The 26067-nt window shown below is 41.3% G+C and overlaps 1 protein-coding gene across 1 annotated transcript in view; it reads right to left on the bottom strand.

Moving 5' to 3' along the window:
- The window catches only part of LOC106746166, a 319832-nt gene that overhangs the window by 275492 nt on the left and 18273 nt on the right, over positions 1–26067 (bottom strand). The window contains exon 3 of the mRNA XM_014622420.1: positions 23140–23154. Coding sequence (XP_014477906.1) covers positions 23140–23154 — 15 coding nt within the window. The remainder of the gene's footprint in view (positions 1–23139; positions 23155–26067) is intronic.

Raw genomic sequence — 26067 nt, 5'->3', positions numbered from 1 at the left:
TAGCGCCATACTACATTCTCCAAACTTTCGACCACACCGCCTTACTAAATTACAAATAAATTACCATTCGGCCAGACTGGTGGCACGTAGGTCCGCGTGATTCGAAGCGGTTCGATCACGACCGCGTGAGAAGACAAACCGCGTAAACAGTGCAGTGAGTATACATTTTCAATTTCTACAACTCGAGGTCTGTGAAATTAACATCCAGAAATACGAATTTTTATGAAATTCACATGGCACCCGTTTTTCCACGATTTATTCACATTTATCCACGAAAAAATTTTTTGTCCACCTCACAAGAAAACGTTATGCTTATAATGGTCATTGAATGTTTTCTTGGTTGTGTTTGATAATAACTTGTTTTGCCACATGAATTTCAAAAAAATTCGCATTTCAGGGTGCTATCATCACAAACCTGATAACGCAATATTCGCGCGAGAATAACTTGTCGCGTGTCTATCGAATTTCGTACCGCAATCTGTCAATTTTTAATTCCTTGCAATTAAGGCTACATTCCAATATTTACTGCCAGTGTTGAAAATCTATAGTATACGTAAAATCAACTATAAATTTTCAGCGCTGGCGGTGAATTTTGAAACACAACCTGAAATGAACGATACCGTACCGTTATCAAAATTCATCTTCTAATGTTCAAAGTTTAGAGAAAGTTCACGCCTTCTGCGATAGTCCATGTAATACGTTGAAAATACGAGAACTTGTGCCCGATCTTACCATAAATATCCCTTACGTTCTAACTTTCGTGAATGTACACAATGAATTTATAGCTACGCCCGGCTACATTCTTTGTTGTGTGTGCGCTAAAGCTCGCGAGCCGCCCTGAAGAGTTATCGATTTGAAGAGAACGTTACGATATCGAGGCTCTTGGCACACTAGAAACACTCATTATTGACCGAATAAATACGTCACGGTGGAGTTACATCGGAACGATAGATAGGAGATAAGATCGTGATTCCGACGCGCGATAAGAAAACGTAAAAGCGTAAAATGAATCGGGAAAGCGGCAACGCGCGTGAATGGATTATGTAAATGACGGCACACCACAAACGACGAAGTAGAGATTGACGGTTAAGTGAACATTGAGAAGTAGAAGAAGAAGGAAAAAGACAGCTTTCCGAGGCTTAATAACCGCAGCATCCGATCGCGAATGGGACTGACCTTGATCTCTCTCTTGCATGCACGAGATATTCATAAGCAGCCTCGATTATTAAGGTCGGCATCTATGACTATGACGGCAACTACACAGAACTAGACGCTCACGGTCGCGTCTCTCACATGCGTCGCAGTCTTTAACGAAAACAAATCCCACTTGTTCTCCAGTTAGTGTACGATATATCGATGTATCATGAGTGACACTAATCGCGCGATCATCTGTCAATCTAATTGCCCGACCGAGTACAACGCGATCGACGCACAAAATTGGTAGCCTGCTACCAACACGGTGTAATTAAAAGAAGAAATGACGAAGAACGGAAATGTTACGAAACAGACAGTAAACATCGTTAAATTTGTTTTACACGAAACACTGTTTAAAAGTTCGTTAAATTCTTATGCACCGTCGTTCACGCTATCTTTCTTCGTTTCTCTTTCGATGGTAAAAATGTAAATTTTAGTTCGTGATTATTAATAAAAAAATAAATACCGCGAAATGAGTATGTCGTAAGCAAACACAGTTGGTGCCTCCCGGTAACTTTCCTGCGTGCGATTATTGTCACACGGCAGCGAGCAAATGATGATCGTAAGATCATACGCACGAGTCGACCTAATCTTAACACTTCGGCTAATCAAGGGGGACATCGCGTGACGCATAAAAAGTGTCGCGTAACATAAGGGCGATACGGGCACGACAAGGCAGTTTCGTAGGCGCCGGCATAGATAATGGATGGAACGAAATATAACGTTATCAGCCAGTTGGAAAGAACGTGTGAAGGTAACAATTACACGAGACTGTAACGTAATAAAGTGCGTTCTGCTTTTACTCTGTAACTTGAACGTATACGTAACAGGCATGACGCACGCGTTATAAATCTTTGCGCAGACAAAATGTAACATAAAACAGCTGCGCAACGACGCGTTAACGATAGCGAAAATTTCATTACAAGTTATAAAATAAGAGGACTGGGAAAGTTCGACACTTGACCATGAATCTTCTCTCACTCTGGCCCGATTTGTCATCATAGCGAAGCTATTAAACATTCTACGTCGATTAACGTGTCGGATTAACATGCTATTCGCAGTAAAACGCGATACATAATAAATACAGTGCAACTGACGACTTGTAAATATAATAATTATTATAAACTAGCGCAGTAATATGATCGAGATAATTTCGTAATTAATTCGGTTTAATGTCGATATATTATTCGTCCCGACAAAGCTTTTTAATCGCGAAATCCGCGGCAGGCACGAGATAAATGTGGTTATTTCAATATAGTTCGCGGAATTTTCCCCTCTTATTTTCACGTGCATTATATTCATAACGGCAGATATTTACGAGTTTATCGTGGAACAAATCCAATTTCGAGAAGCTTAAGACCGATACGTAGCTCGTGTCCGATTCTCATTAAGCCGCGCAATATTCAGAAACTAATTTCGAGACTCTCTCAAAAATTCGCGTAATTTTTTCTCCGCTATCGACCGGGTCGGTCTCTGGAGGAGGATGGCACAGGGAAGGCGGTTTCGCTAATTTTTCTCGCATCCGCGCCGCTTCGTTCATTCCATGTTCCATCGAACGACACGCCAGGTAAATTTGAATGCATCCCTATGATATTGCGCGGGATCAACGCGAGAATAAAAAACAACGGTGAACCGTTGGTGCATACACGCGCTTATATACACACATACCTACATTTGTATGTCTGTTGTATCGTAGTATATGCGAGGTCCCTCGGACATTCGATGGTTATGACCGAACAAGCGCACGCGCGACATTTACGCCAACCGTACTTTCCGATCAAAACGTTCCGGTAAACCTTCCAGAGAGTTTGCACGTATTCCGGAAATCGTGCTCCGGTTTCGACGAGACGGTCGGTGCACGTAAAAGGCTTGAAAAACGACAAGTTCGCGTTTTAGTCGAGAACTACAAAAAACGCGGCAAATTGCGAAAAGCCTCTCTCTCTCTTTCTCTCTGTGCGACTACGATAAAAAAAGAAGTAAAAAACGAGTGCGACAAAGCGTTTTTATAATAGAAACCAACATTACCTCTACGCAATCGTGTGCGACGCGACGGGGGAAAACGAACTCGTACCATGAAAATCTAATGAAGTGCTCCCCGAAACTTGATTAAATCGACGGAGGTAGAGGCGATGGGGAGCACAAGGTGGAGTGGGCTTGAATTTAAAAGGGATACGAGCAGATGGGGTCTGCGAAGCGAGCTGTCTACTAACATTTAACCCCACGTAGTGCGCGCGCATTTCGACCAGGTGATTTCGAAGTCCACCTTGACGCCGGGTATTATTCGGCGAACAAAAGTGGCGCGCCGGAGAAAAATGAAGGGCTGCCTGCGCGCAACCATACGGCGCGCTCCGAAATTATTAATTATGCTAGCTGTGCAACGGACGCATCCACGCGCACCCGGATATCCGTGACTCTGCGTATGCTTCGGGGCATTTCGATCCCGCCGGCGGAAAAAAAAGAAAAAAAAAAAAGAAGAAAAGGAAACATAGCGCATACATCGCGGAAAATTGCAGCCTTTAGTTTCCTTTTTTCATCGCTGCAGTCTCGTCCGGAACAAGATGCGTGAACGTAACTGGCAATTTCCGACACGAATACCACAGGCGAGGACATTGCTTGCCGATTCAGCTACAAAGTGCTTCGTACATTTTTAAAACACCGGATTTCGGGGATCGAAAGCTACGCATATGCTATGAGAAATGGATTACTAAAAGCGGATGAGTGTACTTTGATCTCATTTCTCGCGTCGCCTTATTATCGCAGGTGAATCATATGTATCCGGTGACATCGCGTTGACTGGAATGTTTCCAGACGGAAAACATTGCGATTATTATTAAAATAGTTCTGCAACATTTATTAATGTTTAGTAATGAAGCGAGAGCATAAGCACGAGAGCGAGAGGAACTATTTTATAATAAAACGAGTTCGACGATTAATTCATCTGATCCGTAGATAACACCTTCAATGTAAATGTGTATTGACGTTCACATTATTCGAGACTTAATTATTAAGTACTAGAATTAAATATGAGGACGTGTTTAATTTTTACTCACGAATCTGTATTCGGCATGTTTTAGCATAGAATTTTACGCAAAATTTTTATATATTTTTTAAAGTAATTGTGCATATATGATATAAAATATGTATAGACGTTTTAAAAATAATTTTTAACAATTCAATAGAGATAAATTTCAAAATGGTTTAAAGGTTACAGCTTTTAAATCAAAGATGGTTATGGTTCAATGCAAAAATCATATCAGAATTAATAAATTCTAAATTTTTTTTAATTCGCACGAGATATTTCTAATCTAATAAAATTCAGTTAATAACTAAATGAATAGATGGATAAAGCAGTGATATATTTTTAACGGAAATATTAAACAATTATCATAACTGAACTATTATTTGTATGGACAATTGTATTATGAAGCACATTAATTCCGAACCTTGATGCTTTGTAGTGCAGTCGATTTATCTATGATGGACATGTGTAGTACTAATGCGCCATTGTAATCATACAGCACTACAAAATCGATACTTTCAAAACTATCTAGTAATCACAATTGCGTTATCCATTTATCCTTTGAAATGTGCATGTGATATGTGATCCTCGATACACGGAAGAATCATTTATGAAACATTCTAACGTAAAAGCATTCAGTGAAAGAGAAAAACCGATATATTATTTTCACTTCACGACATACGTATAACAATACATTTATTTATCAGAACCATCACTAACAAGCCATGAAACGAGTTTCCGTGCATGAAGAACTATGAAATATTATGCGACTTTTCTCTATCTACTATTATATTAACTCAGGAACTTTGGCAAACGCACACGTCGGTCGGTACACCAATAATGCAGCACCTTCATATAATCGGCAGATGTCCGAAATGATTTTTTGCAAAGAGCTCTTTGTGATTGCACACGATAATAGATAAATCAGCTCAAATAACAGTGCGAGCTAAGCAAGGTCGGTCTTTCATAACACGAGATGAAATCTCGCGCGCAAAATACAGGAAGTGATTCCACGACGACAAACAGAAAAACTGTTGACCTGAATTTTCGCGTGGCGGATCGTCGAAGTATCGTTTCCGCTGCGCCGCGATAAAAGTGAACGGACGCGGAATCGCGATCCGCTTTCTCTTTCGGTGCGATCGTTAAGTCCATAAGCTTGAACGATGAATTACGTTTCAATTGACGGCAATTGTTCGACGGGCGATTTCGCAACACCAAGATGGTTCGCAAGCTATCGCAATCGTCACCATTGCGGACCATCGATCGAGAAATAACGACCGAAGTTTATCCGCGAATGTGCACGGTGAATTCTGCGATGGCAATTTTGTAAATAGAAACAAACAGGCAAATTAATACTGTTTGCTATTCGATTTACACAACAAGAAAAACGTGTCTCGTTTTTAGCAGCTTTGAAGAAAAATAGCAGTCCAGCCGTGACGAGCAACCGATCGTTTTCGGGAAAAACAGGAATATGTATAAAAGATGCAAAGATAACAGGAAAAAAGCAGAGGCTTTTTTTGAAAATTCAGTAGAACCTGTGTGAAACGTCTGTCGAACAACATGATTTGAAGTTTTTTCTATGTGCGATGTGTTTACAGTGAACAAACGCGCTACCTCCGCATTTAATCACCACACGAATCGTTCGTTATACCGTATAAAAACATTACGATAATTAAGCGTAATTATACCGACGAGTGAAGTTATGTCCGCTCCGAAAGGCGCGTTCGAAATCGCGACCGGCGCCGCCGTCGCGTCTATGGCGATTAAAATCGCCTGGCCTTGCGGAGAATATCACATTTTAATTGCGAGTGATCGGCGATTCTACATCACCGCGTGAAAATAATCGAAACATGTCGCGACACGCAGTTAAAATTACAAATTCCTCTGATCGTTTTATATTATTTCACAACATCCCCGTCATTCCCGAACGCCGTTTTGCGTTACAATAAAATGGCTGACTTATCGATTCAGGGCAATGTTTTATGCCTTAAGTTTTTGTCTTTAAATAACGTACAATAACTGTCTTGAATCTTAAACTATAACCTATAAACCGTTAACCATTCTGTTTATAATTGACGACAAATCGCTGTGTAATAAAAAGTAAATAAAATATTTTAGATGAAGATTGAGGACATGAAACGTTGTCTTAAAAGTATAAGTCAGCTATTCTGCTAAACTCTTACGACCGGTGATAGATATTCCTGCGCATCTCGCGGATCGACGATCCGGTCTCCGAGCAATTAATTTCCGAACTCGTCTAATAAAATAAAAAGCGTCGTTCAGAACGTCCGCGAGAAACGCGTGCGGATGCGCTCGCGGCAACTCGTCGCCGCATTTAGGTCATCGTTGTGTTCGGCTCGTGATGGATTCCGTCTCTCCGCACGGCTCGCGAATGTTAAGAGGATCTTAGCGGCTAAACGCGTAATATGCTCGCACGCAGGCATGCGCGCATAAATTTATGTACGCAGTATCGTTTGAGAGGCGCTGCAGGGACGACTATTACGCATTTCAGAGACACACACGCGTAAAGAACGCGAACACAACAGGTGCGCGCGCGATCGGCAATACGAACGCGAGCTATGACGTACTTTCCAGACGCATGCGTTTGCCAAGACAGGTGAGCTGAAAAAAAATCGCCTCGATTTCGCCGAAGCTCCGAGCCGCGAACAATGCTACCTCGCGACACTCTCTGACAAACCTTTGAGAAATTACGCGTCGGCGAAATAATTCAATCCGCGCGAAATGGACGGAAACGTTAACGAACCTGTACATTGGAGCGAGCGCAGCATGTGATTCCTCTTTATTATGTATATGCTCCCTGAAAGTTTGTACATTACAAGGGAGAAAATATGTACTTCATAAATGTAAATAAAGTGGACATAAATGGAAATATATTGCGAACGCGCGTACCGTGGAAGGGAGTTATTAAAGCTTATAGAGTAAAAGTAAAGTAAAAAGACTAGAAACTAGTACAAGATTGCATATTAAAATGGTAACTCTTTAAAAAAGGATGCTAAAGCTAATAAATTACTTATTTCAACGATAAAAATATATGTAAATTTCAAAAAGGAAACCAATTCGTCGGCGACAACCGCTCACTGTTTGTTAATAGTGGTAGCAATATTGTTCATATCGACATTAAAATTTCTGTTCATTTACTCTTTTATTTCTATAATAGTTGCGAGATTTTCATCGAGAGCTTCGACGTGCATCGAATTGACTTTATTTCGATGCAGTATTCGAACGTTGCAGCTTCTCGCGGGAATACATGGATGCGTTGATATAATGTCGTAATTATGCAGAAAAATGTATCGCGAGTCTCCGAAACAAATATTCCAGGTACGATGACCTTGCACGGACTAAGAAGCACGTGATATCAAAATACAGCGTGTCTACGCGGCTAGACGTAAACAAAGCGTTCCAATCGTACAAAATATCCTAAAAAAACATACCAATGGCTTCTTACGGATACACGCAAAGAAAATATTATCGATGCACGACATATTATCGTTAGAAATGGCGACACGATTCGAGGAAACGCGCGAATCCACTCGCACCCCATGTTTATCGAGATGAAACGCGCATCGGACGAGTGCATTGATCATGCAAATCGTCAAATAAAACCATATAAATAACGCCTCGGTGCAAGCTACGATCCGCCCCAAAACGCGAGCGCGCAGCTCCCACGGTCATCGTGTACAACCGGAATGGACGCGCGGGAGAGAGGAGCGCGAGAACAACACACGGATTTCAGAGTAGTGACTCGCACGTTTCGTCCAAAACGAAATCCCGTTTTTAACTGCGTTTTTCAACGCAGTTTTCATTCCGCGTTTCGTGTCGGAGAGAATGCGAAACACACACACACACCGAACGCGCATCCATGTTTTCCTTTAGAAGCGTTTCGATCGCGTGACATACCCGTGTTTCGGAACGATGCAAATTCAAGTTGTAACGGCTATCTTCACGCCTCTCACTCCTTCGCTATCTCGCTATTTCTCTCGCTCCCACTAATCCAACGGACACACAAAAAACACGACGATTCTTCTTCTTCTTCTTCTTCCACTAATCGGCACACTGTTGCCGACGTAACGAACGAGTGACGATTCCCGCGCGCGAAAACCCGTTCGAACAAGACATAACACGATAGAACGCGACGAGCGAACGACATGCAATAAACGGCGATGGCGGTTAAACAACACTTTGCACCGCACCCAATGGACGCCGAGAATCGCGCGCGAACCGGCGTAAACGTGTGATAAAGAGCGCGACGAGTCGCGGCCGCGCGACTTTCTCGGCTTGTCGCGATCGTGACATTAATGTAAATATGTACTTCGCGAGACACGGGCAGAATTCTACGGTTGCTGCGAGTAGCGCGTTCTTCGCGACGCGAGCGCCCGTGGTGAACTGACAAGTGACAAGCGCGAGTCGTGCACTCGCGCAGCTCCACGCGCTGTGCCCCCACTTTCGCCCGCCATCTACCGACGCCGGTATCCGCTACAAGCGTGCATTGGACATCCCTCGGATGCGAGTTCCGGTGCGGCGTCTTTCCGTTTAATTTATCTTGTCTATGGAATATCGCCATTATACCATCGAGTCCATTTCGCGCCAAAATTACCGAACGTACACGTATCAGCATCGGAGCAAGGTAATTATTTTACACGCGTAAGTATTTCAGCGCTGAATTGCTGAAATCTGTTTATTAAATGCGTATTGTTATGGAAATCTCATTATGAAAATATCGCATCTACTGCGCGAAACCATCGTGTTTCTCGAAAATCCGTTCCGCGGTCAGATTTAATTTTCCCAGTAGAGAGATTTCATTGTGAAGCGAATAAAATAATTAAGCTCGCTCTGCATAATCTTCTTTGGAAGTTATTAACCATTATGTTAGAATTTATGGGAATAATCGTGCAGTGCAAATTGGAAAGTTATTAGAAATCGCCGTCTTCTTCTGTCTCGGACATTGTTGCAAAGGCCAGACGGAACAGACATTGTTGTAGAGGTTAGATTTATTGTTTTACACGAGTGACAAACATTCATTGCACAATGTAATATCGCGGCGAATGATAAATTTATTGTTATAAACGAGGAAGGTATTTGGATGCGAAATTATTGGAAACTGCCGTGTCTCTTTTGTCGATACATTATTACGAAAATTCTGTGCATTTTATCTATTTTTTCGCATGATTCACATTTTATCTGTTTCGCACGCGCGAATTTTAGTCTCGATAATAGCACTCATTGTGATAATTACGTCAACAAACGATAAGATGATTATGACAGGAAGGAGGTGACCAAACACAAAGTTATTAGATATTCATTGCGTCCCTTTATTGTTTATGTGTGTATTATGGAAATTTCTCCCAAATCGGACATCAATTTATTATTTTCTAAACGTCCCAGTAAACACCGTGCATCAGTATATTATATATTTATAATTTAATTTCTTATTTAAAAGTATAAATTAAATATAACACATGTATGTTATAACATAAATATAACGTAAGTGATGTTCCTTGTTTACCGGAATTTTAATTTATGCCAAAAGTATCAAAATAGATAGAAGTTATCGTTATGCCGGCAAAATTCCAGATGCGAGATTACTCAAAAGTTTGATGTTTCTTTTTTCGATTATAGGTTGTTGCAGAGAACATTACCTTCGTTGTTTCACACAGTTTACATTCCTCTTGCGTTCTGCACATCATATATTTAATTTCCTTGCCGTGTTTACGTTAGCGACGAGTAAAATGATGGTTATGCGAGGAAAGGATATATGGAGGTATGAAGTTATTAGAGATTCCTACGCATTTCCTTGATTGAGTGTTGCTCCTACGGATTAATATTTTGCAAAATGCCATGTTTATTGTTTGCGTGACTTGTTTCACGGCATTTACGAAGAAAATATATGGATAATTGGAAATGAGAGTTTTTATATTTTTTGTTTTTATGTGCATGCGAGATACTGTGTTTATTCTTCGCTACAGTGTATATTTATGGTTGTATGTTTTTCATATAACGTAAATACATTACATTTAACGTACGATCTTGCCTTGGTATTATGAGAATTTCAAATTCTGGACGTTTATAAAATGTATTTTAACACACACATATACGGTATTTTGCAAAGAATAATTTATATTACCACGTTCACTTCATTTACACGTTCGCGAAATGCGTAGACAACAAATAAGAGATTTTAATTAACTTGGAAATTTCTTTGACGCCGTAAATGTACACCGATTCACAAGCATGGTTCAAGGATACACGCGGGGAAGCACACGATTATGGTTTCTACGCGGTGGTGAATAAACATAGTAAGATAATTTCAAATGTATGCGCATAATAGATGTTAGATAAGCATCACGCGGTCTCAGTTTCTACTTTGCTTGTCGTGACTACTCCACGATGCGTGTTTCGAATAATGTAAGAATCGGGCGGTGCGTATTAATTATCCATATGTTATCATAAGAGCGTCATAATGGTACTATGAAGGTAATAATATTCTGACGCCTTCTTACGCGATAATGCAAAATACGTGATAAGAAATAATTACGCGACTAAACTTTATCCGATCGGACAACGGCATAGTCCCCATTACAGTTTATGAATAATCTGTTGAGAAAGACTGAACAAAAGCAATTTTTTTTTTTATTATTTTCATGACCATATCTCGTCCTTAAAGAAATCCGTGAATGCTTTTCGATATAATCTCTTTGTCATAAATTTAAATAAATACTAAATAATACATTTTCTCAAGAATCCCCATATTATATGATAATTTATTGTATCAATATTTAACAACTGCGATATTATGTATTGATTAATCGTTTCTTAAAAAAAGAATAAGTCAACGAAAAGATTAATTAAGAGAACTGAATTACCGGCACAGATAACATTGTATCTCCAGCTTTGAAACCCCCCGCCAGAAAGTGCATTGGATGTCGGTACGGAAGAGCGCGTTGCAATCGTCTGCGAAACGCAGCGTTATTCACGCTCGTAAGATGGCGGACGTCACAGCAAGCCGTGGTTGTTCGTTCTGTAAATTGCTACTGACGAATTTGAAATATAAATTCCACATTCGGAGCTGAAGCAGGTAAACTTTCTAAATTACCGCGGACCAAATCAAGAATCAGCATCGAGTCGCTCGTGAACCTTCTGCCGACTTTATATTGAATTACGACGTGATTGTTGACTAGCAAAATGACTCACTGTCTCTGCTCGGCATGATATAACCTATCATTCGAATGGCGCCATCGAAGTATAAAGCCGGGCATCTCGAGTCTTCTCGTGGGCACGACGCCATCGACGTCGCCGTTACAAAAGGTAAGTGGTGTAAAGTTATCCGTCTTGAAAATATGATCGCTATGATCAGTTTATCTTATCCTGCTGCGACGGCCACTTTTCGTCGGCTATCGAAATAAATTCAAACAATACATTCTTCCGTCTGGTAAGTCAAACGATATTGTCTCCAGCAGTCTTTCAAGACAATACACCGGGGACCTTGCTTCCGGCGAAATTCGATATCGAAGTAAACTCGATTTAAGCTCGCGACCCTTGACTTCGTGCTCCTCGGCTATAGTCCCGAGTAATGCACGACCCGTTTTAGTCGGAAAGGTCGGGCTATAAATCCCCGGTGATGTCTATGATCGCCGCCGACAGACGAAGAGGACGATTAAACTCTTAGAGGTCCAGACGTTCTCCTCATCCCGCAAACTTTTACTTTCCTCTATTCTAACTTCCGTTCGATGCCGATTGCCTCCGATATATTCGCTATGTCGATAAAATATCGGTTATGAATCCACGGTGAATCTTCGCGAAAAGCCACTCTTATTCGAACATAAATCTAGTTACAACTTGAATGTCGTGCGTGGCGGTTGCAATGAGAACCGCAAAAATGTAATACCGTTTGTTATCTCAGGAACAATGAAATGCATATTTTATCTACCGTGGCGCATTGAGACCGTCGATAATCTCGTTTCTCGTGTTTGTATCTCGAATTTTTGGAAATAATTTTAATAACGCACAAGGCGGTCAATATTCGTATGATGAAATTAGCAGTGATTGCTTATTTCCTTACTATATAACCAGCTAATTTCGCCTGTTGCTTTTATATGTGTGATTACAATAACAATCTAGTTTATAACAATCAGTCAATATTAACAAATTTTTCAATTGCATCACAATGATTATTAGAATGGAGAATTGTATTATTATTACTCGATTTTAATAATCACGTAGTAGCTACATGTTGTATAGAAATACGAAAAGTGTTATCGGAACATATGTTGCAAAACAGTGGATAATATTAACCCATTAGCTGCCACGATTCCCATTTGGGGATCAAAACAAAACATAATTTAAATATAATTATACTGTTACACAACTTTTTGTGCTTATATATAACTTATCCGGCCAAAAATTAAAAAAAAATTTGGCAGTTAATGAGTTAATATTATAATGTAATAAATCTGAAATATTTTAGAGCAAATATGATATAATGACAATAAACCGTAAATATGGTCGAACTGAAAGTCGCGCGACGCTCAATGCATAAACACTTGTACGACCGCAACATCCTTGTGATCATAACAAGCCTTAGACAAGCAAGAACGTGCCGCGACATGTCCGTATTTGTCGCGCGTCGTCCGATATTACCCGATAGTACTCGATAGTACCCGATATTCCTAAACCGATCCGAGCATATGACGAATCAATTGCGCTATTTTGCTTGTCCGATCACGATACCGAGACTTTCAACAACAGTCTGCAACTCCTGTGAAAGTAAAAAGTAAATTTTACACTAAATTTTTTAAGTTTTTTATATTTTATCTACAATTTTCTACGTTCATCTCTTAATTTTTTCCATATTTTATGTTCACGCATTTTAGTTTTATTAGATTTACGCATTAAATGTGCGGTCATAAATGTCAATTTGACATTTTTATATTGAAAATTTTTTCATTTCCGATTCATCGACTTACCGCTATAATTAATTAAAAGAACTTTCTTTTGTATATAATTTCAGATCTAGCTAAACTTGCAAACACCTTGTGAAGGTAGATGAAGTCCCGATGGATGCTGATGTTGCACCGGAGAATTTGATTCGGGCTGAGCAGGGTCGGCTCGAAGGTGAGTTACACAAACTTCTTAACTCTTTGTTGTCGAAAGTCGAGACGTTGACATAGTTGAGACAAACTAGAATTACGACCGCAAAGCTTCATCGCATCGTATTTCTATGTGCACTTATTTCTTTAAGCCGAATCTCTGAATTTAACTGACCAAATTATTCTTTTTTTCTGTTACAGATTTTGTAGCAGAATGTGGCCGGCTCTGATTTCGAAAAATCAGTGAGTTAAAAATTATGTACCAGGTAAACATGAAAACTTGAAGTGAATTTTAAAGAGTTTATTGGTGGTAGATTTTTACAATATTTCGTTCGAATCAATGCGATTTAGGTTATTTGTAGATTTTGCACGTATATGTATGTGCTGTCAAGAAAACCTATTGCTCAAAACAATTAAGAAATCTTATCTAAGTACCTGTGTATCACATAATAGATATTAAAATACTTTTTATGAAATAATCATGAAACATATGAAATATTTCTTATTCTTGATATCTAATTTTAATCTCTTTAGTCAACAGATTTATATAAATGATTAAATTATCTATATGTTCGATTCAAGCAATAGCACCATTTATTCAGTGCGATCCTTTAATTGTTTTGAACAGCATACAATGCACAATGAACAGCGTACAATTACATCATCGTACGCGAAACTGGCGATTATTTTGTTGGTTGATTATTACAAATACATTTGATAAATAAAGAGATGGGCGCTTTTATATTAATTAAAATATTACGCACAAATAAGCTTCGGTAAAATATTGTAAAGCAATTCGATGTAACAATTTCACTCGCAATTATTCTGCTCGATGTACAATTAATACGCGTTAATTTCGTGATCGTCGAGATCTTAATTTTTAACATTACATGTTTTACGTAAGATACGATGATGTCTCAATATCTCTTCCTAAAAGCCATAAACGGAAAACGTAAAGTAAAAGTTTTTGTGTTTGTTTACGCGTCGCGATTATGCTCGAAAAAACGGGAATGCCGTATAGTCATAGTTACATATTTCGCTACGTAGTTTTTGCCGTGTTTACTACTTTTCCATTCGCCGCCTCGATTTTCTATGCTTATGTTTGCGTTGCGATCGCGAGAGGGAGATCGTAAAATGCACGGAATTATTATGAAAGGAAACTTCGCAAAAATATTGCGGAGTGCTAGTCTTCGCAGCGAAATTGCGAAGCTATCTTCGCTGAGATATTGCAAAGCCATCGTGTGTAAGAATATCACCCTCGATCGCCCTCGATCACTTCGTTTGAGATTGGTCAACGGTTCGCGGTTTTTACACACGTTGCGCGAGTATGTTGACGAAATGTCGAAATTTATCTAGTTACGAATGAGTTCCGCGAGTGCCAAAATCTGTTGCCCATACCGCGATGGACATTTATTAAACGAGCCCGCGAGTTTCGAGTTTATCTTTCGTTAATCAAAGTCCGTAGATTTCGTTCCGAGATCAATCAAAACTTCTCATCGCCGATACGTTAAACGCCGTTAAAACGTGAATATTAATCGCGTCGTGAGTGCAATGAAGCGTACTGCAATCAACGTGAAACGACACAGAATGCGGCGACGAGTTTCGTCAATGGATCTGGCTGGATCTGGCTGAATATGAGTGGACCTAGCGTGGAACATCACTGGATTTCTACGCGAAATAGTGAGTGTTGAATTTTAACACTGACATGATATGTCGTACGATGTAATGCATGCTTAATTAAATCGCATTGAGTTCGAACGGAAATAGTTAAGATTGCGAATATTTTAATGTTGTTTATATTGACAATATGTTTTTTGATATATGTATTGGACAATTGACTTTATACACTCATAACTTTTATGTATATATTTAAAACGCTGAACACGTATCTTTTACATATATGGAACATCTCAAAATAATGCTGATTGCATACACGCGTTATATCGCTTTGTAAGGATTTACTTTTCTTTCGGGGATTGATACGTTTGACTCGATACCGTATGGCGCTATCTAACGTCATATTGAATATCGAAAAACAATACTGATCGCGTACACACGTTACATCACTTCATAAACATTTGCTTTTCCTTCGGGGATTAATACATTTGATTCGGTATTGCCGAACGACATACAGCTCAAACCGGAATCATCTAATGTCTACATTAAATATCGAAAAACAATACTGATCATGGATACAAACGTTATATCGTTTCGTGAGTATTTACTTTTCCTTCGGGGGTTACTACATTTAATTCGATATTTTCGGATGACGTAACGTGCGATTCAAATCTGGATGATCGATGTGCGATATCACGCGACGATTTAGATGACTTTGAAATGCTGCATATGGCAGCTTTTCGGCCCTCCGATCCGCCTAGCATCACGAGAGGCATCCCGCGACCTCCGATTTCATCCTATTTATACGGTCCCTTAGCAGCTGCCGATATCTTTCGTCCGCTTCCGGTCTCTTCTCCTCGGTGCAAGAACCGGAATATTGAAGTTTTCGGTCACTGCCCGATTTTAACTGTACCACCGTATCTGCGCGCTGAATCCAGACGCTGTTACGGTGGGTGGAGACGCTGCTGCAGGACCGAGAATGGGGGGATGGACAGAGATAAGCAGCGAGGATGGCAAGTGGATGAACGGAGAAACGATGCTGGGAGAAAAAGAAAGGTATTCTCGGGGAAGCCACGAGTGGGATGAGACGGGAGCCCATCAGCGTAGGAGATGGATAGCAAGGGGCGGGCGAGAGAAACGGCGAGTAAACGAAGCCCTTTTGACTTTCTGGGTCAGTAAAGTTGATTACTTGGCGCCTTGGCGGTCGGAAGCTCAGCATCCGAGCCTCTTAACTTTCCGTCACAGTGTAAACAAGGGCAGGGCGTGCGTGATCCTTAGCACCCAGTCCCGCGAAGGCGCTCGCGATGAAATGAATAATTGATGGACCACAGAATTCGATAGATGCATGATAGGTGCGTGATTACTTGTCTAAATGTACAAGAAGCCTCCCAGAAATTGATAATATACAGTGAGATGCGCGTTTCTCTGAATCGAAATTTTAATCCTACTCTAAGTCTAATTTAATTCTACATTAAGTATACAAAGGTTTTCTATTATGCTCCTTTGGCGCTACAATGGAAAAGTTATTGCCGTTTTCTCTACTTGAAGACTTAATGTAGAACTAAAATTTAGATTCTGGGGGACTAAATTTCCTTTGTAACATTAAAAGAGCATTTATTATGCTCCTTTGATAACCTACAAGTGTGAACTTATTCTCGTTTACTCCACTTGAAGACTTAATGTAGAATTTAAAATTTCAGCCCGTCTCGCGCGTGAAAATTACGTGACGTGCTAAACCGACATTTTTTCTCGCATACATTGAATAATTACGTAATCCGAAGTACGATTTTTGACCGGCATTTTTCAGGCCAGAGACCTATCAAACGACACGTTGAAATTGAATATGCCGTTTGATTAATCATTCGAGAGAACACCCGTCGAATTTCCGAAATGATTTAACGATCGGTGCTCAAACTAATCGCACAAATTATACATATTGGAAAGTGAAAATTTACGCGCTTTAAATCGCTTGAATGCACGACGAGAGAGAGAGAGAGAGACTTTCAGTTGGTTTTTAATTGACCGTTCCAATTGTTCAAATAACCAGTACCGCAATTAAATCGGAAATAACGCTTGCGCTGAAATCAGGCTGCACTTATTAATATTCAATGTGCTCGCACGCGCGAGCGGCAGCAAGCAATCTGACGGAATTTATTCCGAAAGCTATTGTTTCGCGTTAGAAGGACTAATTCGTTGTTGCGGCGGGCTCTCTTCCGAGACGGGGTTGGTTCTTGACCGCAGTCGTCGCGCCAGTCCCGGTGCAGACAGTGCACGATGCATTCGCGACTAGTTATTTCGAGTGACGGTGGTCGTAATCTAGGCTAGCTGCGCCTTGTCGCACGCGACCGCAGTCAACATCGCCGCGCAGTGTGCATTATTTATTAATCCAAAAATTTATGACCATGGAATTCCGGTTTCGTCGTCGCACGCGCCGGAATATCGAGCGCATTTTACAGTTTCACCCGTGTGTGGCCAATAACGCGCTTATACACGGTAGCGCGTAAATGAAATAAAATATCGGACCCACGTACGAGTTCGGACGATGGTATTATCGGAATATACACGTATACATTGCATTATTCACGTGATTTGGGCGCGAAGCGGGGTAATTTGAAGGCTTTCGAAATGCTTTCCTGAGTACCTTCGCGCACGCACACGCGTTGTCTCTCCCATCATAGATGCTCGGTGCAATTACGATATTCGGTAATTTCGGAAGTAATATTAACCGTGATGACATGATAAAAAAATACTCGTCTCTATTTCTTGAAACTACGATTGTCATGAAGAACTTTCGAGTTCCGCTGCAATATTAATGGCTTCTTGAAACTTTCTCCCTCCCTCCCTTTCTCGAATCGAGTATCCACTTCTGGAAAGCTACAAATGTCATTCTCAGCAAAGAAGAAAAGAGAGAGAATACACTGTCTCATATATCGCGCTAAACGAAAAAAAATTCTGTTGAACGTAACATTGATGCATAGCTATCGGCTAGGTACGCTCCTCTCTTCCTCTTCTATTTCTTCTTTATCATTCATCCCGATACTCGACTCTCTCGAGTTTTCTTTCTTCCCGTCTGCGTGACGGTGTATCACGCAGAGGTGGGGACCGACAGCCGTGCATAATAATACAGTGCGCTGCTGGCTTTTGTGTCGGCCTGTCTTCCAGTCTTCAGTCTCCGAACTTCAGTTCCGTCTCTTCACTCTTTGCAACTTCGCTTTCTCCTTCTATCTTTCAATCTCTCTCTCTCTCTCTCTCTCTCTTTCTCATTTTCCTCCACAGCAATTCGTCTAATCACCATCATCTTCCGCGAAACAAAAAGTGGTAGAGACAGAGAGAGATGAAGAGGTTCTTTAAATGGAGCGGGGTGACTGTGATAAAACTGCCGCTCTTGTTTCGCCTTTTATTCGGTCGTTTCCCTTCGGTGCCATTCGAGATGACGCGGTCGATGCTGAACGATTAGTTCTTGGAGAGAAGTATTGATATTCAAAGAAACAAAAAAAGAATCACGAATCTCTGTGGGATATAAAATATACACATCGTTCGTGATGTTTAGGAGAAAACTTGGTTCGACGTATTAACGTAAAAAAAAAATCGCGCGAATTAAATTACATTCAAAGAAAATCTGATTCATTATCGGATATCGTGAAACGGTATCGCGCGGCGAAAAAGCGGAATATATTGCCCGAACAGTTTGAATTTACCTTTCACGCGACGTGGGAGTATTTATCGACAAGAACGAAGATATGTAGCAGATAGCGATTAACCGAAATGCGATCCTCTATCCTTCTTCCCGAATTCCATTCGCAAAAGTGGCCGTAAGATCGTTTTTCCTGCAGTCCTTGCGGACCCTCTCGGCGCTATGCGTCTATTGGAAGACATTCGCACACCGCGCGAGAAACAATTCGACTACCTGCTTGTATCACGATGGGCCATCTGGAGCTTCCACTATCTACGCGAAAATTGCTCGTATAAAAGACATTCCTGAAGGTCCGACGAAAATTCTCCATGTCGCTTGACGATCCAGGCACCCCATATAAAATTTATATAACGCAATTTGGCAAATAATCAAGAGAGAGAGAGAGAAAGAAAAAGAGAGCACTGTGTGAGTGCACATAGAACACATACGTGATTATTACTCGAAATCGGTTTCTTAAATTGGATTTTTTAAATTTCATACATACCTAATTCTTGCATTTAGATTATTGAATTAGAATTGACAATATTTCGGATTTGTTCTTCTTACATAAAACAGAATCTATTATATAGATTCTCGGAAAAACATTTCATTTTCCAATTTAATTACGTTATAATTTATTGTGGTTTTATATTTATATATTGATATACACACGGCACATACGCGCGTACGTACAAAGTAATGTATTTTGAGGATATTAATTTAAATAATTTCTCCGAAAACAATTACGGGCGTCAATATAAAATATATAATTTATATATAAATTGCTGATTAAAGCGCAGCATTGTTAACTCAGCCAAGATAAAATACGATACATTTTGTTTAAACGAAGTTTAAACGCGACTATCGTTCTAACGTTCCGAACTTCGATTGCTCGAGGAGACTATCCGGCGGAAAACGTTCCGCGACTGATACTACTCGAGCTTTCTCTTCGGCGCGTGAAAAAGCAACGAAAAGAGTCCGAGGAGAAAGATGGTCGATGGTAGACAAAGAACACGAGGCGAAAAATAGAAGAGCGAAAACGAAAACGCGGCTTGAACTCGGGACGCGGCAAAACAAAAGACGGGAATTCGAGGATCAGGAAACGTCTCGAGGACGAGCAACGACAACGACGACGGCGGCGTACGAAAGACGGGTGGGAATTCCTTCACGAGAAGAAAATATTTAATCTTTCGATAAAAGGGGCGATCATCGAACTGGAATAAGAACTAGATTTTTCGACGCGGACGAATTTATTATAAAGCAACTCGTTTCTCTTGGTCTCTTTTCGCGGCGAATCGCGCGTCAAGTTTCCCAAAATTTTCTCTTCAAAATAAAACATTCACCTTCGTTAGGCAGAGTTAATCTCGTTACAGGTCGTGGCAGGCAATAAAGATTAGTCCGGGACGCTTTAGTTAGCTTCATCAAAAAAAAAGCTCATCCGATCGGGGAAATCGAGCTGGAAGGAATCCTTAGAGTTTGCGCGATCGGGCGATCCATGATTATACAGCTACACGGGAATCCCGTCGCGCATCCCAGTCGGCGGGAAATATTTGTCAGCGGTTAAAATAAATTCCCGATATTGAGCTGGTTTCAGACAGAGTTTTTCCGCTTAGTCTACGGTGCGCGGGCCGTAAGCGGATATGTCGCAAATGGATTTGCCGCAAGTTTAAGTGCAACCCGAGTGGTTGCGAGGAAGTATATCTGATAGTCCGATGGCAAAAAATATATTTACCGCTCCCGTAGCTAGCACAGACAGTCTAACGCAAAACCACCGAACCATCGTTCCTTTTTCTTTTCTTTTGCAAGACTATCTTCTATATACATTACGCGTGAGTTTCGTAGAACATCGAATATTAAACTCTCGCGTTTTACAATATCCAACTTCTTACTCGTATTTTTACTCGTACAATTGTGGGAGAAACGGTGCGCGACTGCAAAGAAAGAAATTATCGTCATTTTTCGAGAAGAGAAAGCTCAGTGCTATCGTAATTCACGGCGTGTGTTCGATCTGAATTATAAATTTGTCAGTATAATACGATCCCTACCATTAACATTAACTAACCTCCCGGTTCATTCGTTGTTTCGCCGTCTCGTTCAAACTAGAGACACTTAAATATCCTCAATTTCTTCCCGTGTATTTAATAAGGTAATGAAATAATATTAGTAATATTAAATTATTCTCGTGTTCTTCATTTAGAAGTTTTAACCGTGGTCGGTAAAGCGTTCTCTTCGCGTTTTTATTTTTGTCGCAATGACCCGCCAATGAATCATCAGTTCTTGATTGAAACGCGAATAGAGTGCTCGTATAAAGAAAACAAATAACGGGAGGAAATAACAACTCGAAGCTGCCCGTTCAGTGACGCGTAAACGCCCCCGATCTTAAGACGATGATTCAATTCTAACCGTAACGATCGATTTGTTCGTGCCCTTGCGACATTACGGTCGGGTGCTCGCTAGATCGAGAGCAATAACGTCGCGTGCGCGAAATGTACGTATCGTTAGTCCCCGACAATTTCGTCCCGCTTGCCAGGGCAAGAGAGAAAACACTTCACCCCGCTGAAACCGAAATTGCCGGGAACTCGCCAAATGCGTGAATTAAAACGAAATAGAGAGCGAAGATCCGCGCGGTCCGTTGCCAATCGCGATCGTTATTGTCTCGAAGTTAGCTGGTGATCGTCCAAGTTTGCCTCGGCGCCGAGAGGGAGAGATACTTTCTCGCCTAGTTACGCGATTGAATGGCGTGGAAATCGACGAAAGATATATTTTCGCGATCGCAAAGGAGTTCCCCGCGCAGCGGACGCGCGCACGACGAAGTTAAGTTGTACATTTTTCCAGTACAAGTTCCGCGACGAGGATATAGGACGCGCCTAGATGGTGCACGCGAGGAATCGGAGCTTCCGACCAAGCGACCGACCGACCGAAGTGCTACTTGATAATAAACGAATGTATGGGGCGTCCTGGGAAGCTTCGGCCATTTCTCGTGCGTGAGTTTCCTCGATTGCGCGAAGGCAAATCGCGAGCAGAAAGGATAGCTTCTCGCTCGCGATTCTTCGCCTGTGATACGAGATTGATAATAACATTCGCGATCGATGGCAAAGTTTTCGAGCGGCGAGAAGTTTTCTGATTCTTGTAATCGAAAAGTACTTTCCTTGGGAAAACGCGCGGATTTTCCGCCGGTCAAGAACAAAGTTTCCGTTTGTATAGCGTATTTCCCGAACTTTTCTCTGCGTTGCACCGAGATTTCGCGGCTTCTTCGAGGGGCGGTGGCGGGCATGGCGGACACACGAGCAGGACGCGTCGCGCGCGCGCTCAAACTTGGGCAACGTTTCGTGAATTTTGAAATGTACGTTCTTGCATCCTTAATACCCGCAAAGGAAAGCGGCGGCGACGGCTTTCGTCGCTCCGGTGGTTTATTACAACGGTCTCCGCCGTTGCGCGGCACGAGATTTATCGGCCTTTCTACCCTCGCCTTTCCCCTCCACCTCTTCTCTTCCTCCCTGGCTGGCCCGGTAACTGCGGCTACTCCGCAAAATACAGCGAAAGGAACGGTCGCGTTACAAAATGAATGCCGCGCGGAAGCGAGAAGGAATCGCACATTCGTTTCTTGAAGTTCTTACCATCCACAATGCGGGACCAGACAAGTTGACGGAAACCACCATATGTTTCCCCATGACGAGATTTGAATGTAAATATAAAATGAAACGTGGCATCGGGCTTCTCTCTGAATAAAAGACATGAAAAAGGAAACGAAAAACCATACGTCTGGCGAATTACATATCAGCGAGTTACGTAATTTTTCGCGAGTAGTTCGACCTAAAAATTCCAACAGGGATCGTACCTTCAAAAGGCGAAGCTGGGGTAAATCGTCTCTCGAGCCGTTTTAACGTACTTGACGACTGCGACTTTATACATATTCTCTAGATCGTGAAAGGTTCTCCGCAAAAGGAGCAAATTGTATTTTAAAGATCGATGCGTTGCAAGAACCGTGACAAGCGTTGTTTGCGGTGTAAACAGATTTACGATGGTGAATGCTTCCCTGTAGGGCTCGCGTCAGATAGATACAAATCCCGTTAAAAAATGCATTCTTCCGCGCCCGTCCGAGAGAGAGGAAAATAACTCTATCGGCAGCGTAAAGTAAGAAGCTAAGCTTCTTGAATGTTTCATAGCTGTTTCTCGATACGCTGAAAGACGCGAAAACGAACATTCGCACATTTGCTCTGTTCGCGTACTCTTCACGATGATGTAAAGCGTTATATATCTTGTTGTTGAAATAACCGCGGTGTTTCCTCGAGAATGATTGCATTCTTATGTATAAATGCTAATTGCGGATAATCTCATGAATAATTCTCGTAGCGCCGCAAAGAGAAAGTTATATAGGCCAAAAGAAATTATATATGTCTCTATGATCTCTCCGATCAAGAAAGAGTGACGAAAGATTTGTAAGAACTAAGTGCAAATTGCAAGTGTATAAAAAACAAAAAAATTATAATTTTAAAAGCTTCAAAAAATTCGATTTTTTTCAATTTTTTCACGGGGGTTTTTGGCTTCTTTTCACGGATGAATAAAAAATTGGAAAAAACTTGATTTAAACATTTTTTTCACGTATTTTTCAGTTCCCTTCCGAGGAAAAATGGATAAAAGCGATTTTTTAATTATAAAAAAAAATTATCAGTCGCAACGTCGTACAATTATTGGCGCATTAAGTAAGAGAAATGGCAAGAAACGGCGAAAATACTTTTCAAGATAGAGTCGGCCGCGGAAATTACGATCGGTATTTATTACGCGTGTAAAATGAAAGACACGCGCGAGTTAATTAACCAATACACTGACTTCCGTGATAAATTACCGCGGTCTTACCGCTACTCGCAAAACGCAATCGCAGAGCGCCGGTTGGAAAGGTTCGTAACGAAACTCGTTTGCTTGGCATTTCGTGAGACAAGCACGACGCTTGTTGCTGCCGACAACTCTATCTCAGAACGCCGGCGTGGAAATAACTCTGATTTGCGTGCGTATCCGCCGCGAATTGCCAGCCGAACAAGCAAAATACAATCCGCAATTTCCGCGACGTCGTCGTCTTGTATATACACGGTGTGTCTGATTCTCGATAGCGAGCATAAACGCGCGATCTGCTGTGGCAACAACTTCGCGTGAACATATTCGGGAAGTCCTACGATCGTTTTAAGCGCGAGCAGAGTCGATGCGCCATGCAGTCGGATTAAATTCGCGGTTTCGGAGTTTCGTTCTTTCCCGTTCCCAGGTGCAATGTGGCAAATTCGATCGTATCTCACATCCCCCGTGAAATTATATCCCCGCATATTCGACTATTTGCGTGTTACCGGGCAAAGGGGTATAAGGAGCCGCGTAGAGAAGAAGAGGGAGGCGAGTGCTCGGGCGGGAAGGGTGAATTACCGGAGAGGCAAGATACCGTTATAGCGATACTCGGGGTAGCGAGAAGGTCGCATAGCTATTTGTAATTGTAATTAGCAGCTGGCTAATTCATTACGCCACCAAGAAATATACGGTGCGCGGTATCCTACTTGGCTACGGCGGAGCGAAATCCAACAGGAGAGAAAGCCCGCGGGATACTAATTATTGTAAACACCGACGTATGCGACAAATCATCGCATCTAGCGACGGGACACGCAAAAAGCACGCAAAGAAGATCTAATAATGAGAAAGTGGAACAACCGTAGTCACGTTGATGGGAGAAGAGAGAAAAATAAAGCGCGGGACAAAAGAGAGAGAAAAATGCAAAGACCTGGTGGCGTTTCTTGCGGGGATTTCAAATATATTTTTGGATTAAACATATATATACATAGAGTGTCCCAGATTTTCCGTGACCTTTTTCGCGCGTGGACCCGGATAATTTACGATAAATTGTCTCTTAATAAAAACATCGGGGCGTAGACATTTTTCATTTATACGCGATTAAAGATGTTTTCTTCCAAATTATACGTTCGCTTGAATTGGACCAGTTTCGGATTTACTTGAAGCTGAAATTTAAAATAACGGGTACATTGGTGTCTAATCAAATTGTAGTTAGGAGAAATTCGAGTTTAGATTAATTAAAGAATTTAATCGTGAGACGAAACACGTGTGATCTAAGACGGTCGATGTGATTTCGCGAAAGCAGAGACATACCTAACGATGAGGATTTTTATTAACGCGTTGGATCTTCCGGAATAGCGAAACAAGACGTCGACAAGTGATTCTGCATCGGAAAGATTCGAAGTAACGAGCTGAGTCGCTTTTGAAATTCGAGCATAACGAGCTGAGTCGAGCTACGGGGTCTCAGTGAACGTCAGGTAGCAGAACGAGATAAATTCGCGAGATCATGAAACACGCTAGCTAGCTGGCTGGCTCGAGAATGTCGAGGTTGTCATCTGGGAAAAAATACTGCGACAGACTGCGACGCGTATCATACGAAAAATAGCGAAACGCGATAACTGGATTCGGCGCGAATATGCGTTTAACTGCCGTTGTTCTTAATTTCCACGGTTTATCCCGCCAGACTATCCTATCCTGTACACCGCGGGCACTTTACGTTCCGTCGGGACTATAAACACGACGACTCTCCGAGTTTTGTGACTTTCGTTGAACAAATCGGCTGGAAATAAAGGCGAAGGTTCCGGCAAACAGTCGCTCTTCTTGTTGTTCCGTGTAAATGAAGTGCGTATTGTTCCTCAATCGATGATATTATCATTTCGGGCAATGAAGAAATTATGATGTTTTTCGGGTGGTTTTCGGACCGCTCGGCTGTCAGATATTAATTATCACGGTAATCTCGTGATAAAAATTAGCGTTGTATTTTACGCGTTATTTTTCCGCGCAAAATATGAAGTAACAAAGCGCCGGTAGAGTTTATAACCATGGCAGTTCTCAACGCTCGTCGAGGCGAGAACGGAGAAAAACAGTACGGCATGGCGTCATGGAGCTGCAATTTATGTAAAAATAAAAGAACGCGGTCAGGAAGCCGCGCGAAACCCAGTCATTTTTATTTTCACGTGTCGCCCCGTGTTTAATTTTCTGCAACGCGTCCGGAAAAGGAAAAATCGACAAACGCGCAAGATTTTTAACTTCTCGCCGAACTTTAACATTTACGAACACATATGATCCGAATTCGCGCGAAACCACATGGTAAATCCCGGATGTTGCTTTTTATTCGATTCAGTGACATAAAACTGCGAATTGGCCGATAACGAACGTGGGTGGACGATCATATTTACATCGCCGATGAAAGTAAAAATAAATTGGCCACGTTAGACTAGAACTCTGTAAATTTACGATAAATCCGAACAACCTGCGCCGGGAGGAGTCTTCAACGAGCGATAATCTCCATATTCCCATTTCATCCGCGATATGCGTTTTATTCCACGTTTTCCCGATGGTTTATGCTCGACGCGATTAAAAACATAAATATTCTCGTGAAAACAGCGCGGAATAAATTTAATCTATTCCAA

This window comes from Dinoponera quadriceps, unplaced genomic scaffold (assembly GCF_001313825.1).
Source record: "Dinoponera quadriceps isolate SergipeBrazil2010 unplaced genomic scaffold, ASM131382v1 scaffold566, whole genome shotgun sequence".
Taxonomy (NCBI): domain Eukaryota; kingdom Metazoa; phylum Arthropoda; class Insecta; order Hymenoptera; family Formicidae; genus Dinoponera; species Dinoponera quadriceps.
This window is presented reverse-complemented; position numbering and strand designations above follow the sequence as displayed.